This window comes from Rhyacophila brunnea, unplaced genomic scaffold (assembly GCF_057557595.1).
Source record: "Rhyacophila brunnea isolate RB1 unplaced genomic scaffold, BYU_Rbru_1.0 scaffold_2, whole genome shotgun sequence".
NCBI lineage: Eukaryota > Metazoa > Arthropoda > Insecta > Trichoptera > Rhyacophilidae > Rhyacophila > Rhyacophila brunnea.
The window spans coordinates 38425-55378 of record NW_028232859.1 but is presented as its reverse complement, the minus strand read 5'-3'; the positions used below and the strand labels follow the sequence as shown (position 1 = coordinate 55378).

The 16954-nt window shown below is 42.9% G+C and overlaps 3 protein-coding genes across 3 annotated transcripts; 2 read left to right on the top strand and 1 right to left on the bottom strand.

Annotated features, from left to right (window-relative positions):
- Window positions 1–1934: 1934 nt before the first annotated feature.
- LOC147071636 (histone H2A) lies at window positions 1935–14015 on the top strand. The gene is made up of 5 exons (XM_085947811.1): window positions 1935–1979; window positions 2571–2758; window positions 4217–4440; window positions 5113–6184; window positions 13540–14015. Exon 5 carries the CDS (start codon window positions 13625–13627, stop codon window positions 13997–13999), a length of 375 nt encoding a protein of 124 aa, XP_085803937.1. The 5' UTR covers window positions 1935–1979; window positions 2571–2758; window positions 4217–4440; window positions 5113–6184; window positions 13540–13624; the 3' UTR covers window positions 14000–14015.
- LOC147071637 (histone H2B-like) lies at window positions 5573–5947 on the bottom strand. The gene has a single exon (XM_085946360.1). The coding sequence runs from the start codon at window positions 5945–5947 to the stop codon at window positions 5573–5575; it is 375 nt and encodes a 124-aa protein (XP_085802486.1).
- A 1933-nt stretch (window positions 14016–15948) lies between the features above and the next one.
- On the top strand, window positions 15949–16260 carry LOC147071635 (histone H4). Its single transcript, XM_085947812.1, has one exon. It carries the CDS (start codon window positions 15949–15951, stop codon window positions 16258–16260), a length of 312 nt encoding a protein of 103 aa, XP_085803938.1.
- Window positions 16261–16954: the final 694 nt, after the last annotated feature.

Here is a 16954-nt window from a genome sequence, read left to right as displayed (position 1 = left end):
CGGGTGTATATTTTATTTTAATATACCCGCTTATTACTCTGTTTAAATTAATCTTAATTCCGCCGCGCGCAGATGCGGGGCGGAGGTACGTCATGATTGGGTCTTTGGTTTTCGGCAAGAATAGACAGATAAATCATGGGATACCGTAGATCGAGTATGCTCTTTTTGATATCTAGGTAAGTGAGAGAATTGGCATTGTTAAATTGTCATTTTACAGTTAAGCGTATGCGCAGCTCTGCATGCAGAGCTTCAAAAATGAGATAAAACTGATATCCTGGAAGTTAAGGTAAAAATTGGTAAATTTTCGTATTGGTAGTGACGTATCGCCATCATCGTTGAAGCGGTTTATTACAGATACATCTGAGAGGAGGGTGGGCGGGAATCGACATTCATTCGTATCGGACGTCTCCTGCGCTATTATTTTCTCATAGATTTCTACTGATTTATTACTTCTCGCTGTTTACGTTTCTATGCACTCACCTATTTCATATGATGTCAGCGAGTTTGGGGTTTCTCTTTTGTTTTATGGTTTCCAGGGGGGGCTTACTGTTTTTCTGGTTAGGTATTTAGGTTCTGCATTTGCATTTATCCTGCTGTTTGTTGCATTCATGGATTATGGTTATTATAGCTTATTGCCGCCATGGTATAATATGTCTTATCATGTCGTCAGGCGGGTTCCTGCAATGCTGGTTTTTTTTGTCACTTCTGGATTGTTATTAGGGATATACCTATAGGTTGTTGGGTTTCTACGCATTATCATGGTATTTGTTGGATAGTTGTGTGTGGGTACCTACCGATTGTATTAAAATTTATTTCTTTTATTACTTTATTATTCCGTTTATGTCGTAAGTACCTACCTATATTTAGTCATTGCCTAGGACTATTGAATGAAGCCCCGTTTCGTGGTCGTTTCGAGATTAGGTAGGTAGGTTACTATGTAGGTGGTATATGTCGATAGGTTCCCTCTGTCCTGTCGTTTAATGGGAATTAATATTACGAGTCGAATTCATGATGAAATTATTCACATCGGCGCATCTGCATTCTATAGGCAAATAAGGGCATAGGTAGGTACGCAAGCCTCCTTTCGGCTCACAATAAATGCTGATACTTCGATACACACCTACCCTGGATAGCTGCCGTAGCGGCAGTATATCATCAATGGTAATTATTTCGAGCATAAATCGACGTTTCAATTCGAAACATCGTAGGTTTCGTGATGATAATGCATCCATTATTCAGAGTTGCAATGTAATATGACAGATGGCAGCAGCAGCGGTGTCGCGTCGCGTCGCGCGAACGTTCTGCAATTTGAATCTGACGTGACTGATTTTCAAGAAAATACCGAAAATATTGATTTTTTACCACTCAATGTCGTCTTTTCAGCTTTACTATATTCAATAAGCGCGTCCCTCATCATGTTCAATGTGCCGAAATTCCTTCGTTGTAAAGTTTATTTCGTTTTTTGCAATTCGATGTTCAATATAGGGGCAGATTGGCAACGCGCGGAGGAGCCATTTGTTAGATTCATTTTGCAATGTTATATAACTTTCTTATTACTCGATGGACAACGTTAAAGCTTTCGAATATGTAAATAAGTAACGTCTGAATCATATCTACACCGCGACCGCATGCGTCGTCGGCCGCTGTAGATGACAATAACCGTTTCAAAGTTAGCTAATTAATAACATTACTGCAAATCTGACTTTGGATTTTAGTGAATGAATTTTAAAAAATCGGGCACCACAGTTAGAGCTCCGTAAATGACGCCACTGAATTACTACAATTTATCAGCTATCTTTTCACATGCACTTTAAATAATTTACGCGTCGGTTATTTTATCACATTTATTAAATGTATTAAAATTTTATCCCACTAAGCATTATTTCCATACGGCAACACATACCTAACCTAACTTCTTGCCGTATTAATATGATAATATTAAATTATGTATTTGCGAGTTCCGGAGGTAATATTAGAAGGTATCGTATATTATTACATTATTATTTTATATTATATGACAACTGAATGTTGTCGGTTTGTGTTATCTAACATTATTTCACTAGACAAAACCTCGCGCTCATCTGTCATTTGTGATTATGTATGCAGGTAATAATATGTTAATAATAAATTATAAAATACCTTATTATTTGCCAATGTCTACTTGTAATAATTAAATTTAATATTAAGAAATGATCAATGCATACGTTGTCTTAAATTAAGTTGCTGTCTAGGGTTTTTATGATCTACTTGCATGTTTAATTAGTGACATTTCGTCTTACCTACCGTTTTATTCATTTCTACAGTTATGATAAGGATAAGATACATGATGGAGGCCATAGACTAATATACTTTTATGGAGGCATTTAGCATAATTTTAGCTACAAGTAGTTGATATCATATAACTAAAATATGTGGTTACTTAATAGTCCTTAGGTACTGTACTACCTACTCTGAGAGGTAATTTTTGTATGTACCTATCGGTATTTTCTTTGGATAGGTATTGACCATGATTTAATTGAATCGACTGAGTTATTATTGCATTGCGCTTATTTGTTTATTTATTTTTATAGTAACAAGAAAATACAGCACCGCCGGTGGTCATGCGGCGGGCGGTGTCTCATCACTCTAACCTGACCTAACCGGCCGGACTGGGCTCAGTCATACTGGGTACGGATGCATCGAAGGATTCTCAACGCTGTCTGGTTTCATATCCACCCGAGGCGCAGCCAAGCGCCACAGAACGCCGAAAAATAAATAGGTTAGTGAAGAAGCCTGTAATATATAGGTACATTTCGTATATCAATACGCTTTAAGTTACCGGCTTACAATAATCCTGGGTATATTCAGAGTATATACATTTTAATTTGACTACATTATAATATTATAAGGTTATCGCGGGTGATAGGTATTGATACACCCCTGTTACGGGCGGGCTTCTCCCGGTGTAAAATAATCATTTAGTAGTCATAAGTCGAAACGTAACCCTGGCCTCTAGAAATGGCTTCATAAAACATCTAATCTGATTCCTTGCTCAACTACGTATTTTTTTTAAATTCATAAGTAAAGGCCTTCGTCCGGTGTGTGAAAATCACATACTGGGCGGAGGTGTAATTAAGATAAATTTAATTTGATTTAAAAAGTATAAATGATGATGGATGAGAGAGATAATTTTAAGACTAAATATAAGTATTCATATATAATAAATTTTGCCGCGCGGCAACGTTAAAATCTCCACGCGCCTGCGCCGGGGTGGTCCTCGTGATTCGTCAAATCAAAAGTATCACGCGATAAAATTTGGCCATTCACGAGAGTCCTTTTTGCTGGACGGCGTGGGTACGGGGAATTTGAAAAAGAAAAAAAAGTTAGTAAGCGTCCTTTGTAAACCGTGTACGGACCTGCGTAACTAATTGTAAAAACAAAATATGTAATGGACTATAAAGTAACATTGTCCAACCAAATATTAAAATATATAACGCTAAGACCGCACGAGAAAGACTTAGTGTATTATTTAATTTTACCAACATATATAAATCCTTTTTTATCTTTTTTGTGAATCCGGGGTTCGATGGACACCTGAGCTAGCTGCTGGAACCCCGGGCATCTCAGTATTATGTTTTATGTATTTATATTTTCAGATACGACGGTGGAGTTCCGTTGGAAATACGGTCCGGGTCGGAGACTCCACGGGTCAAATACACGCCTACAAGTTAGAGAAAGTACATAATAAATAATTAATCAGGTATAAATTTAGATAAAAATTAAAAACTGATGTCTAGTGTTATACTGCTAATGATTGCTTTTTCACAAATCTCTTATTTGTAGTTAGGATACACACGAATCGGCGTGCCTATGAAGAAATTTAACGTCTACTTCTATATACATATAAATTTTGAAAGCATTTAATTTCGTAAAGTAGAACAATTAAAATATGTTAAAATCAAATAAAACTGCCAATAATGTATAAGCATCATACTTTTATACAACGATGTATCAATCCCAAAGATTTTTTTGGAAACAGAAGGCATCCACAAATATTAAAAAACATTCAGTTGCGATTCCGATTTTCTCACTCATTTGACGACTGACATTTATTATGTCCTTTATGATTACTTCACTGTGAAGTGTAGTATTATCGGCCGCTTATCGTTGACGATTATGATGTTATGGGTTAACTTTTATTCCCATTCTCTTACCAATTTGTTATTTGTTTTTACAGATTATTTTTACTCGACAACAACGCGAGCGACTCCGTCCATCGAGGTCGACCGCATGCGAAAGAACGTTAGTGAGTCGGCCGGAGTTAGCACAAGACGATCGCGGCATACAAACATTACTCGTATCGGGCGAAGACGACGGCGGCGGCCCCGCGGTGCTCGATGCAGTCCGCAGTGTTCACGAAGGAGCAGCAGGCGACGATGGTGCATGGTATTGTGCACGATGGTAAATAAAGAAGCACGACATGAGAATAGAATGTTCAATTCGAATAATTACTTACCTAACAATGGATTGCGATAGGTACGGCGCGATCGGTCGCTCGCTCGCTCACTGCGCCTCCCTCCCTCCCTCCCTCCCGCGATAGATAGATATCGTAAATAAATAGTTATAATCAATTAATTAATTAATTAAATAATTAATTAAATAATTAAATATGATAATATAATATTATGAGTGTGTTTAATATGACCGATGCAAAGCATACTGGCATGTAACAACGCACATATGAGAGTAGAAAACCATAGCAGCCGAAATCGACAACCATAACCATAAGTGCGAGACCGAAACACGAATTACTAATGTCATTGTTACTATTAAGTACCTATATGAAATCAAATATGAAGACATTGGACACTGGAAGGATTATTTTAAGATATCGATCGGGGGGGGGGGGATTCGGAATAAACTATTCCCGAAATTATGTGTCATGTACGTACGTACGTACGTACCAAAAAATCTATCGTACAATGCAAAATTATCCGATTCGCATTATTTATGTATCGCAGGTCCATCCGTTGAAGGATCGATGAAAATCCTCCACGCACAGACGATAATCGAGATAACAAACAGATGTGTAATATTATGTACCTAAATCTAATGTGATATTTTCTTTTTCAGATGCACGCACGCATGCATTCACCTAAGATGTATGGATAATATTATCAATAGTATAATGATGACTTATTGTTCTACTTACTGACTTACTTAGGTGGGTACTGTTGTACTTAATAATAATAAAATAATATTCACAGATAGATTGATTCTTATTATTTTCCTATCAAATCATCCTTCGTGGCGGGCTTAGTTAGTTATCTAGTCTAGTTTATAATATGGTGTTGGATAATGATATAATTATAAGCGCAGATACAAGATAATTATTGTAACAAATATTCGTATTATTATTATTACAATAGGTAGGCAGTCAGTCGATTTATTTATTTTTCCTGCTTGGCATAATATTAATAGCGATAATGAGACTAGCGAAACATGCGATTCGATCAATTCGATTTGAAAATATTGGCGGCCCTTAAAAGGGCCTTTGCTGGTTTTTTTTCTTCTTTCTTCATTTTCATGGACTTCACTTGGAGCTGGTGTATTTGGTGACTGCCTTTGTTCCTTCGCTGACGGCGTGCTTGGCGAGCTCTCCGGGCAGAAGGAGCCTGACGGCGGTCTGGATCTCCCTGCTGGTGATGGTGGAGCGCTTGTTGTAGTGGGCGAGGCGCGACGCTTCGGCGGCGATCCTCTCGAAGATGTCGTTGACGAAGCTGTTCATGATGCTCATCGCCTTACTGGAGATTCCGGTGTCGGGGTGCACCTGCTTGAGCACCTTGTAGATGTAGATTGCGTAACTCTCCTTCCTCCTCCTCTTTGTCTTCTTCTTGTCTCCCTTGGAGATGTTCTTCTGGGCTTTGCCGGATTTCTTGGCGGCCTTTCCGCTAGTCTTGGGCGGCATGATGATCGGCGATGGGTATTACGATACAATACGGATATATAGATAGATTAGGTAGGTGCGGTGTCAATCGGCGGCGGTGGCTCGAGTGAGAATCTGCCGAAATTTTTTTTTTTTACCGCTTGCCATCGCTGTGTAGAGCGAACGGCGCGCGGCTTTGCGGGTCGCGTGATGCGGCGCACGTCTCCCGCTACGGGCGCACCGCACGCCATCACAAAATAGAGCTTTGGATATCCCTGAGTGAGCACTTGCTCACTGGCACCCGACGCGTTCGCACGCCTTTCTCGCCTACTACCGACCGCTCTCTGCTACTTTCGACCGCTTTCTTACATCGCTCAGACCTCGCTCTCGCACGCACAACCCGCACGAATTATCAGACTGGAAAGTTCTTTTCAGAATATTCAGCTGAAGTTACGTTGCCAATTCGATCTACGCGCCGCGCTTTTCTCCATATTAAAATCGTTCATAGACTCTCGGTTGGTATACTCGAAGGATTTTCGTATTGATATCGTTATTCAATCGAGAGATCTCTTGTGTATCGCCTGAGATATAATAATACCTAAAATCACTCACGCCGCGATATTAAGTATCGGAAATGGACTCTTCATACGCTGAGCAAATCGCGAGTTCCGACCGGCTTCATCCCGAGTTTTCTGCGAGTCCAGCGGCTGACCAAAGCCAAGCCTGAATTGGAGGGACCATCACCAAGTGTAAACAAAATACGGAAGTGTGCTCCCGGCTAGTTCCGGCTTGCCAGAAAGTGCCACAGTTCTCGCGGGACCTCCGGATCACGCCGCCTGGGATTCAAGGCTCAAAGCTAAGTCTCTATTTCCATACTGCTCTCTATATTTCACTTTGTATTTCACTATATCTCATCCTAACTTTAATTTTTGCATTGATAATTCTTTACCTACTTGCCACATAAAATCATTCAATCGTGCAAAAAGCTCGAAGGCTTCACCTACCTGCTTCTTGCAACAATAGACTCAGTCGCCCCGCTTGACCCTTTTTTCTCCGCCGGCCAACACATACCGATAGATTCCCAGAATTTTAGCTCGCCGACGAGACCCCTTTTCCAGCCCCCAAGGTCTCATACCTAATTACTAGCCAGCCTTTGAGCAAGTTCCACCTACCTACCAACTACACATCCACTCTCCCCCCCACCTACCTACCGCTAGACCCCCCTACCTATCGACAACCATCATTGCGCAATACCGACTCCTACAATTTTTTATTCTTACACCCCTAAAATCTCACCTACATTTATATTTTTATATTTTACATAATTTTTATATAGCTTATATTAATTTTCTATATATAGTTTTTCTTTTTCAAATTAGAATTGCGCAATTCAGAATTGCGCAATTTCAAACCCAGACTTGTAGGACTAGTTTGAAGACCCCCCTACATTTTGCTCTCCTACATTTATATCCTTTCTTATAGCTTTACATACATTTTCTACTATATATAGTTTTTTCAGATTAGAATTGCGCAACTCAGAATTGCACAATTTCAAACCTAGACTTATAGGACTAGTTTGAAGACCCCCCTACATTTTGCTCCCCTACATTTATATCCTTTCTTATAGCTTTACATATATTTCCTACTATATATAGTTTTTTCAGATTAGAATTGCGCAATTCAGAATTGCGCAATTTCAAACCTAGACTCATAGGACTAGTTTGAAGACCCCCCTACATTTTTGCTCCCCTACATTTATATCCTTTCTTATAGATTTACATATATTTTCTACTATATATAGTTTTTTCAGATTAGAATTGCGCAATTCAGAATTGCACAATTTCAAACCTAGACTTATAGGACTAGTTTGAAGACCCCCCTACATTTTGCTCCCCTACATTTATATCCTTTCTTATAGCTTTACATATATTTTCTACTATATATAGTTTTTCCAAATTAGAATTGCACAATTCAGATTTCTTTCTTTCTTTTCTCTTCCCTCCCACAATGGCTCCCAAAAAGTTCAACATCGTGGAAAACTTTTCGGCAACCGAAATCCGGGAAGAAATAGAGAAGTTAAAGGGCTCTTGCATTCTTGCCCCGCTCATATTAAGATTTTTACTACATTCATACAACCATACGTTCCCCAATCAACCTATCGGAAACCCTACGAACCAACAAAGCAGCCCACCCAATAAAGCCAGACAAACTAGGAGTAGTTCTAGAACGCAAAACTTGACGATTCTCCCCAAAACACAGGACATTATAGGTATTGACTCCGACTCAGATTCGGATACAGACCCAACCATTAAAGAGGGTTACAAGGATATCAGTATCATCCAGGAAGAAGTAGATAAGGAGTCAAACACTTCAGCCACGTCAGCAGCATCAACACACAACTCCTCCGCAACAGACGACACTTCCACCAACAGCTCCCCCCCAACCCACCAAACCACTCCCCTGAAACAGACCAACTCCTCCAAACCCCCACAAAAACTCACCCCCCCCCCAGCACACACACCGATCACACAAACACTACCTCAAACCTCGACACCCACGACCTCGAGCAACAATCGCCAATATGTTAAAGCCCCCCCGCCGATCTACCTCCACCAAAAAGAGAATTTCCCAACTGTGGTAATAGACGCGAAATTAAACGGGCTGACAATAACAGACGCAACCAACATGCAGGACAAAGTCAAAATGACATTCCCAGACCCCAAGACGTACCGAAAAATGTCCAATCTGCTAGACAGCAAAAAAATGGCTTTCCACACTTACGACCTACAAGAGGAAAAACTCCTCAAGGTGGTAATAAAGGGCATCTGCGAATCTTTCGAAGAATCGACCATAGAGCAAGAGCTCAAAAATCTCGGATACCCAGTTCGCCGGGTGGTTAGAATGAAAAGGAGAAAAGACCAATGCCCACTCCCAATGATCATCACAGAACTGGAGCTAAGCGACGCTGGTCGCAACATCTATAACTTGGACTCCCTGCTCACAATGAGGATAAAGATCGAAGCTCTTAGAAAAAAGACAGAAAAAGGCCAATGCCATAACTGCCAGCAATTTGGTCATGCCAATAGAAACTGCCACGCACCTCCCAAGTGCGTGAAGTGCGGCAAAGGCCATCGTACCGAAACTTGCAAACGCACAAGGGAAACCGGCCCAGCGACTTGCGCAAATTGCGGAGGCCCTCACCCGGCTAACTACAGGGGTTGTCCGGTCAACCCAAACAACAAAAACATTAAGCCCGCACCACCAAACCAGGGACAGCGCTTCCCTGGGCACAATCTCGCCCGGAATGGTCCTCCCCCACGCAACAACATGCAAGCCCATAGACCAGCCCCATCAAGGCCAACATGGAACCGACCAGCCTACCAAGCACCAAGACCGGACTTTCAAAGTCCAAGCCCTGCATGGCAATGGCAAAGGCAAGCTCACCGAGCCGCCCCAGTACCACAACGACCAAATACAAAACTACAATGGCCACCTCTAAGTCAGGCTAACCCGGCAAAGCAGCCTCTGCTACAAACGCCACCTGCATTCAGAATGCAAAATCAAGAAGCAGCATACAATAACAACAATAACGCACAGGCATCCACAATAAAAGCACTAGAACAGCTTATCAAGCATGCTACAGCATCACTAGCCTCATTAGGACAATAGGCAGATAATAAAACCATCTCCCAACAGCGACTTCCCTCTCACATTCCCAATGGCTAACAAATACAAACCCACATCCCTACAGATAGCCTTCTGGAACGCCAGAGGCCTCGTCATGAGAGACAAAAAGGAAATCATCCACTTCCTCGAAGAGCATGACATAGACATCCTTCTAGTCAACGAGACGTGGCTTAAGCCGCAACATAAAGTTAACTTCCCAAACTACTCCATATATAGAACGGACAGGCTAGCGAACAAGGGAGGAGGCACTGCCGTCATCATCAAGTCAAAAATTGATCACTGCCCCTCAAACCGACCATCGCTCGCTACTCCAACCTTCACTCCCAACATAGAGGAGACCACAGTACTGGTTAACACCAAAAACTACGGTCTCATTCAATTTACCTCCATATATATTCCACCTAATAGAGATCCCACCCCCCAAGAACTCCAAGACCTCCTAGACCCACTTTTTCCCACATCGATAATAGCAGGGGACTTCAACGCCAAACACCGGATATGGAACTGCCCGCGCAGCGACTATAAAGGCAATAACATCTTTCAGTTCACTCAGGACACCCAATCAATCGTAGTGGCTCCCTCAGAGACCACCATACGCACCTTATATAGACCTTTTAACGTCTTAGACTTCGCTATCCTCAGGAACACTAGCTACATCCCAATTATCCGAGCACTAGACGAGCTTAACTCAGACCACAAACCCGTTCTACTGTACCTGGGAGACCCAGTAGACCCCTTTGCCACACTGCCCGACTCCACCAGATACAAAGTATCATGGGAAGATTTCGGTGCCTATATGGAGGAACATCTCACACCCCGCACACTTCTCACAGACGAAATAGAAATAGACTCCGCAATAGCCGATCTAACGACTACTATACAAGAGGCTCTCAAAGCAGCCTCAACCCCCATTAGCCCAGACCTCAAACACAGACTCGACCTACCAAAACCGATTAGACTCCTCATAACGGAGAGAAACAGAAATAGAAAACTCGGTCAGGAAACGGGCGATCCTGCTGCCATCTCTAAAGCCAAAGAGCTGAAGAAGAAAGTCAGAAAAGAAATCAGACGCTTTTCCGAGGAAACTTGGGTAAAAAAACTAGAAGACCTAGTGAAGGGCAGCCACCCTTACTGGTCACTAACTAAAATCCTGCGGGTCAAAAAATGTCCCATTACGCCACTAGACGGCCCAAGAGGCCCAGTCTATACTACCCGAGACAAGTGCGAGCTGTTTGCGGACAGCATAGAAGATCAATTCACTCCAAACCCGATAGCAGAATCAGACTCGGATACAGAAACATACTCTGACACAGACACAGATTCAGATTCAGACACTCAATACAGAGATAAAAGAAGACACATAAAGTCAATCAACAGAGAAGCCAGAGCCATAGTCAATGCCACACCTAGTCCTCCACCGCCACCAATGGTAGCCGTCACAATAGACGAAACTGAATTTTTAATTAAGCGACTAAGAAACCGCAAAGCTCCTGGCATAGACGGGATAAGTAACCTTACCCTTAAAAATCTCACAGACACTGGCGTAGAGTACCTAACCAACATACTCAACGCCTGCTTAGAACAGCAGTACTTCCCTGACTCATGGAAAAATGCTGACATTATTCTCTTGCCTAAACCAGGCAAGAACCTAAAACTCCCCCAGAACCACAGGCCAATTAGTTTACTCCCCACAATGAGTAAAATCCTAGAAAGAGCTATAAAATCCAGACTTCAAATCACCATAGATGAGAAAAAACTCATACCAGACGAGCAGCATGGTTTTAGAAAAGGCCACTCCACGAACCACCAGCTGTTACGCACCACAGAGTACATCAAAGATGCACTCAACCACCACAAATTCACCACAGGACTGTTCCTGGACATAGCGAAGGCCTTCGACAAGGTTTGGATCGAGGGACTGATCGTCAAACTCTCCAGAGCAGAAATAGAACTGCCGATGATCAAGATCCTAAACTCTTTCCTAACCAGAAGACAATTTTCTATCAAATACCACGGAATCAAATCTTCCATCAGACGCATTAAAGCTGGAGTTCCCCAAGGATCGGTACTAGCCCCCATCCTATACAACCTCTACACCAGAGACATACCCATCCCAAGCAATACCTCCGCAAGATCCTGTATAGTCGCTCAATACGCAGACGACACCGCCATACTAGCTAGATCTATCCAACTCAACCAGGCCACTAAATTAGTTCAACTAGCAGCTAACCAAATAGTTAAATGGTGCGACAAGTGGCGCATCAAACTAAATGCCAGCAAAAGCGAGGCAATTATCTTCAGACATAGGGGCGATAGGCTCTGCAAAATCAGAAATCAACTCGTCATGAGCAAAAAACTAATCCCGTGGTCAACCACGGTCAAATACTTAGGACTTCACTTAGATAAGAATCTTACATTCTTTAAACACATCAACTCAAAAGACAGAGAAGCTAGAATAGTAAAAGCCAGACTAACCCCAATGCTAGGTAGGCGCAGCAAAGTCTCCATGAGAGGCAAACTGCTATTACATACAGCAATAATTAGACCCATCATGACCTACGCTTGCCCCATCTGGGCTCACGGCAGCCCAAACCTCATCAAGAAGCTGCAAGTAGTTCAAAACATAGTCCTAAGATCGATTACAGGCGCCCCAAACTACGTCCGCAATAAAATACTACATAGAGACCTAGAAATGGAAACGCTAGAAGAGCACATAGGAAAACTAGCGATAAAATTCTACGCGTCAATGGATAATCATCCAAACGCTATAATCAAAAATCTCAACGACTACGACGAGAATACAGTCATGGACCATGACAGACCCAGGTCCTTCCTTAGGAGAATAAAGGCAGGACCCAGCATAAACAAAAACAAAAACAAACAACTACGACGCAGGAACAGATAATAAATATAACAAATATAAAAATGCCACTTATGATTACAGATACAGATCCAAAGCTGCCCCTCTCTGTCGTCTCGAGCTGCCGCGAACCGCCCTCAAAACTCTGAGCCGAGCGTCAAATGGCACAGCCCACACAGATGGATGACTAGAGAGTAGCAGCCCAAGACTCGTACTAGATGACTCCTCTCTCGAAGCATAGACCGCAACCTTTTCCTTCTTCTTACTAACCTGTTCTTTTTATAATAAAGCTTACAGATACAAATCACAGCGGCGGGGTTTTTGGCCGGGAGAGTCTCACAAACACTCCCGGAGTTTTTCACCCCGCCGCGGCACAAATTTTGATGAGCAATCATGATGGGCCTAACATCCCAAAACGAGTGGTTATCGTTTTTCTATTCTTCTTTCTTCGACTTCACTCGCTTGGACTGGTGTGGTGTATGCCTCGGAACGAGCATGACTGGCCTCCTGAGATGGCGTGCTGGCAAGCCCGCTAAAACTGGATGGGACGTAAGCTGGCGCGGCGGACTCTCAACGATGAACTCCGCCCCGTGCATGATTCCGATGTCCCGATGCTACACTCAAACTCCTCCTCCTCTGGCGTCTTCAATCAAACAAGAAGGCAATACCGCCGTTGGCCTTCGGCGGTTGATGATCGGCTGATGGGCAATAACTCGGACGGTGAAGACGGAGGTCCGGGCTGTGGCTCGAATGAGAATGCTAAACGAACATATCCATTACTAGTTAAAAACTTTTTCTCATTTTTAACTAAGATTAAAAATTAAAATTAAATTCATTATTAAAACAACACCCCTTGCCATATAGAGGATCTTAAAACCTCACCCGAGTCTCCTCAAGACCCGAACGGGTCTCTTCAAGACCCCGTAATAAACGGGTCTCCTCAAGACCCGGAGTAAAATCGCACACGTAAATTCAGAGAAACCTTCACCAGCGACCAAATAATAGAGACGAAGGGGATAATGCTTAACGTATGTGAGCCCCATAAATACTGAAGGATGATCCAAAGTCCAAAGTCCAAGTCCCTGAGTGAGCTTTCTTCAAAGGACCGTCCGTCGATTCAGATCGACGCGCATCTTTCGCACAGTTAATTTTCAACACTACCACATCTCGCCATGTCTGGTCGCGGAAAAGGCGGTAAAGTCAAGGGAAAGGCAAAGTCTCGTTCGAATCGCGCCGGACTCCAGTTCCCCGTCGGTCGCATACACAGACTCCTGCGCAAGGGAAACTACGCCGAGAGGGTGGGCGCTGGTGCGCCGGTGTACCTGGCCGCCGTCATGGAATACCTCGCCGCCGAAGTACTCGAGTTGGCGGGAAACGCGGCCCGCGACAACAAGAAGACCAGGATCATCCCTCGTCATTTGCAGCTCGCCATCCGCAACGACGAGGAGCTGAACAAGCTGCTCTCCGGTGTCACCATCGCCCAGGGAGGAGTGCTGCCCAACATCCAGGCGGTGCTCTTGCCCAAGAAGACTGAGAAGAAGGCGTAAAAAAAAATAAATAAAAAAAAAAAAATCGTATCTTCTATGATTACATGCAATAATCCATCTATCGTCGTACAAAAGGCCCTTTTCAGGGCCGCCATTTTTATTCAAATCCGACTGGTAGCGAACGTGTCGAGCTCGTTATTGTTGCTTATAAAATTGATTGAAATAATTATTCATCGAAAGTAGGTAGTATTCAAATTGTTATTATTATAGGTATTAATTAGCAATGAATGCGCACAGAGAGAACTGTCCATATTACAATAAATGTTCTGGAAATTCAAAATTTGAAAATACATCTAAAATAAGTAAGTAGGTAGGTAGGTATATAATTTCGTAGTAATTAATGAGGAGATAGAGATGCGATGTGTCGATCTCTTGTTTGTTTAAACTACTCGTATGGTGTGGCGGTTTCAGTTTTAAATAGTTTTGTAGGATAATGATTGTGATATATGTATTTATATAGGTGAGGAGCATCTATTGATTATATCTATATAACGTGTTTAGCGACATTATTATAATTAATTAATTAATTAATTAATTGTGGTAGATGGACGGCGAGATAATATGACAAGGTATGGATGGTGGTGGACTGACGGATAGAAAACGCGTTTTGATAAGAGATTGGTGCGTTTTCTAAAATAATAGGTAATATAAGGAGGCTGTTTAATTAATATTATGTGGGTAGATATTATTTAATGAATCTCGCCTCACACACAACGCACTACGTACGCAGCGTTGCGTTATTATTAGATGGTGAGTATATTTTATCTAATCAACTGCTTAATTGATCAATTACATACAACAAACGCAATATTACTAACAAACCTATTTTTATCCAAAAATAGTGGAACACGCAGGATGATAATAATATATTATACTTGGATAAATAGGTATATATAAATATATTATTATAGGCACATAACGGCCGATCGCTCGCTCACGGTTGCGTAAACATTCGAATGTCAAAAAATTTGCGGCCCTGAAAAGGGCCTTTTGCGATAGGTATGATAAATATTATTTTTTTTTTTTTAATTCTTAAGCGCGTTCGCCGCGGATTCGTCTCGCCAGCTGGATATCTTTGGGCATGATGGTGACGCGTTTGGCGTGGATGGCGCAAAGGTTCGTGTCCTCGAATAGACCGACGAGGTACGCCTCGCTGGCCTCCTGCAGCGCCATGACGGCCGAGCTCTGGAAGCGCAGATCGGTCTTGAAATCTTGAGCGATCTCGCGCACCAGTCGCTGGAAGGGCAGCTTGCGGATGAGGAGCTCAGTGCTCTTCTGATAACGGCGGATCTCACGGAGAGCGACCGTACCGGGCCTGTAACGATGGGGCTTCTTCACGCCCCCTGTGGCCGGCGCGCTTTTCCTCGCGGCCTTCGTGGCGAGCTGTTTGCGGGGAGCTTTTCCACCGGTGGATTTTCGGGCAGTCTGCTTGGTACGAGCCATGTCTTCTTCTTCAAAGTAGTAGGTTCTGAAACGAGCGTTCAACGAGAAGTGTGCACGCGATCCCGCAGACGGGGTGACTATATAGAGAGATCCGCTCGCTGCGATTGGTCGATGCGGTCGCCTTCGGCTGAACAGTGGGGGTGATCATTTTTGTCGGCGTATCGTTTTGAGGTCGAAATATTGCCTGAAAGTTAATTTTTTTTGAAAATATCTCTTTTTATTCTATTCCGCAATTATTAATTATAGCCGTTATCTTTATTGCGCACTCGCTTTGCGCGAAATGCGCAGCGCTGGGCGTGGTTGCGCCGCGACGCGCCAGAGCGAGACGCACTCGCCCGCGCCTTGATTTCGCAAGGAAGCGAGCGAGACGTCGCATACGCGCGAGACGAGCGTCTATAAAAGAGACGTCGCAGGGAGCAAAATTTTATAATTCGTCTAGCGGCCGCAGTGAGCGCATCGCATCGTTTCGATTTTTGACATCATCCACTTTTTGACACTCATACAAGATGACCGGTCGCGGTAAAGGAGGAAAGGGATTGGGAAAAGGGGGCGCCAAGCGTCACAGGAAGGTTCTTCGCGATAACATCCAGGGCATCACGAAGCCTGCGATCCGTCGTCTGGCTCGTCGCGGCGGAGTCAAGCGCATATCTGGCTTGATTTACGAAGAGACCCGAGGAGTCCTGAAGGTGTTCCTCGAGAACGTCATCAGGGACGCCGTCACCTACACGGAGCACGCGAAGAGGAAGACCGTCACCGCCATGGACGTCGTGTACGCCCTGAAGAGACAGGGTCGCACCCTGTACGGTTTCGGCGGCTAAGCTGGCCAATATAATGCCTTTCATCGTATCGTCTCGTCTAGATACAATACAGACTGACTACGCATAATGATGGATGAGTGGGTTGGTTTTTATGCTACGCCCGCTTAACTATTATTATGTGAATATATCTATCTACTCACATACAAACGGCCCTTTTCAGGGCCACCATGTCTATTTCGTTCGATCCGTTTGCATTCGTATAGTATCGCAGTAATAATGCATGCAGCTGTTGTTCGGTTAGGTTAGGTTTGATTTGATTACGTTAGGTTAGGTTTGATTTGATTTGATTTGATTAGGTTAGGTTTGATTTGGTTAGGTTAGGTTTGTTCGGTTAGGCTAGGTTTGATTTGGTTAGGTTAGGTTTGTTCGGTTAGGTTGGGTTTGATTTGATTTGATTAGGTTAGGTTTATTCGGTTAGGTTAGGTTTGATTTGGTTAGGTTAGGTTAGGTTTGTTCGGTTAGGTTGGGTTTGATTTGATTTGATTAGGTTAGGTTTATTCGGTTAGGTTAGGTTTGATTTGGTTAGGTTAGGTTTGTTCGGTTATGTTGGGTTTGATTTGGTTAGGTTAGGTTTGTTCGGTTAGGTTGGGTTTGATTTGGTTAGGTTAGGTTAGGTTTGTTCGGTTAGGTTAGGTTTGATTTGGTTAGGTTAGGTTTGTTCGGTTAGGTTGGGTTTGATTTGATTAGGTTAGGT

Bases quoted from the DNA above. Each gene is read 5' to 3' on its own strand.
- LOC147071637 (XM_085946360.1), bottom strand. From the start codon at position 5,947: ATGCCGCCCAAGACTAGCGGAAAGGCCGCCAAGAAATCCGGCAAAGCC.
- LOC147071636 (XM_085947811.1), top strand. From the start codon at position 13,625: ATGTCTGGTCGCGGAAAAGGCGGTAAAGTCAAGGGAAAGGCAAAGTCT.
- LOC147071635 (XM_085947812.1), top strand. From the start codon at position 15,949: ATGACCGGTCGCGGTAAAGGAGGAAAGGGATTGGGAAAAGGGGGCGCC.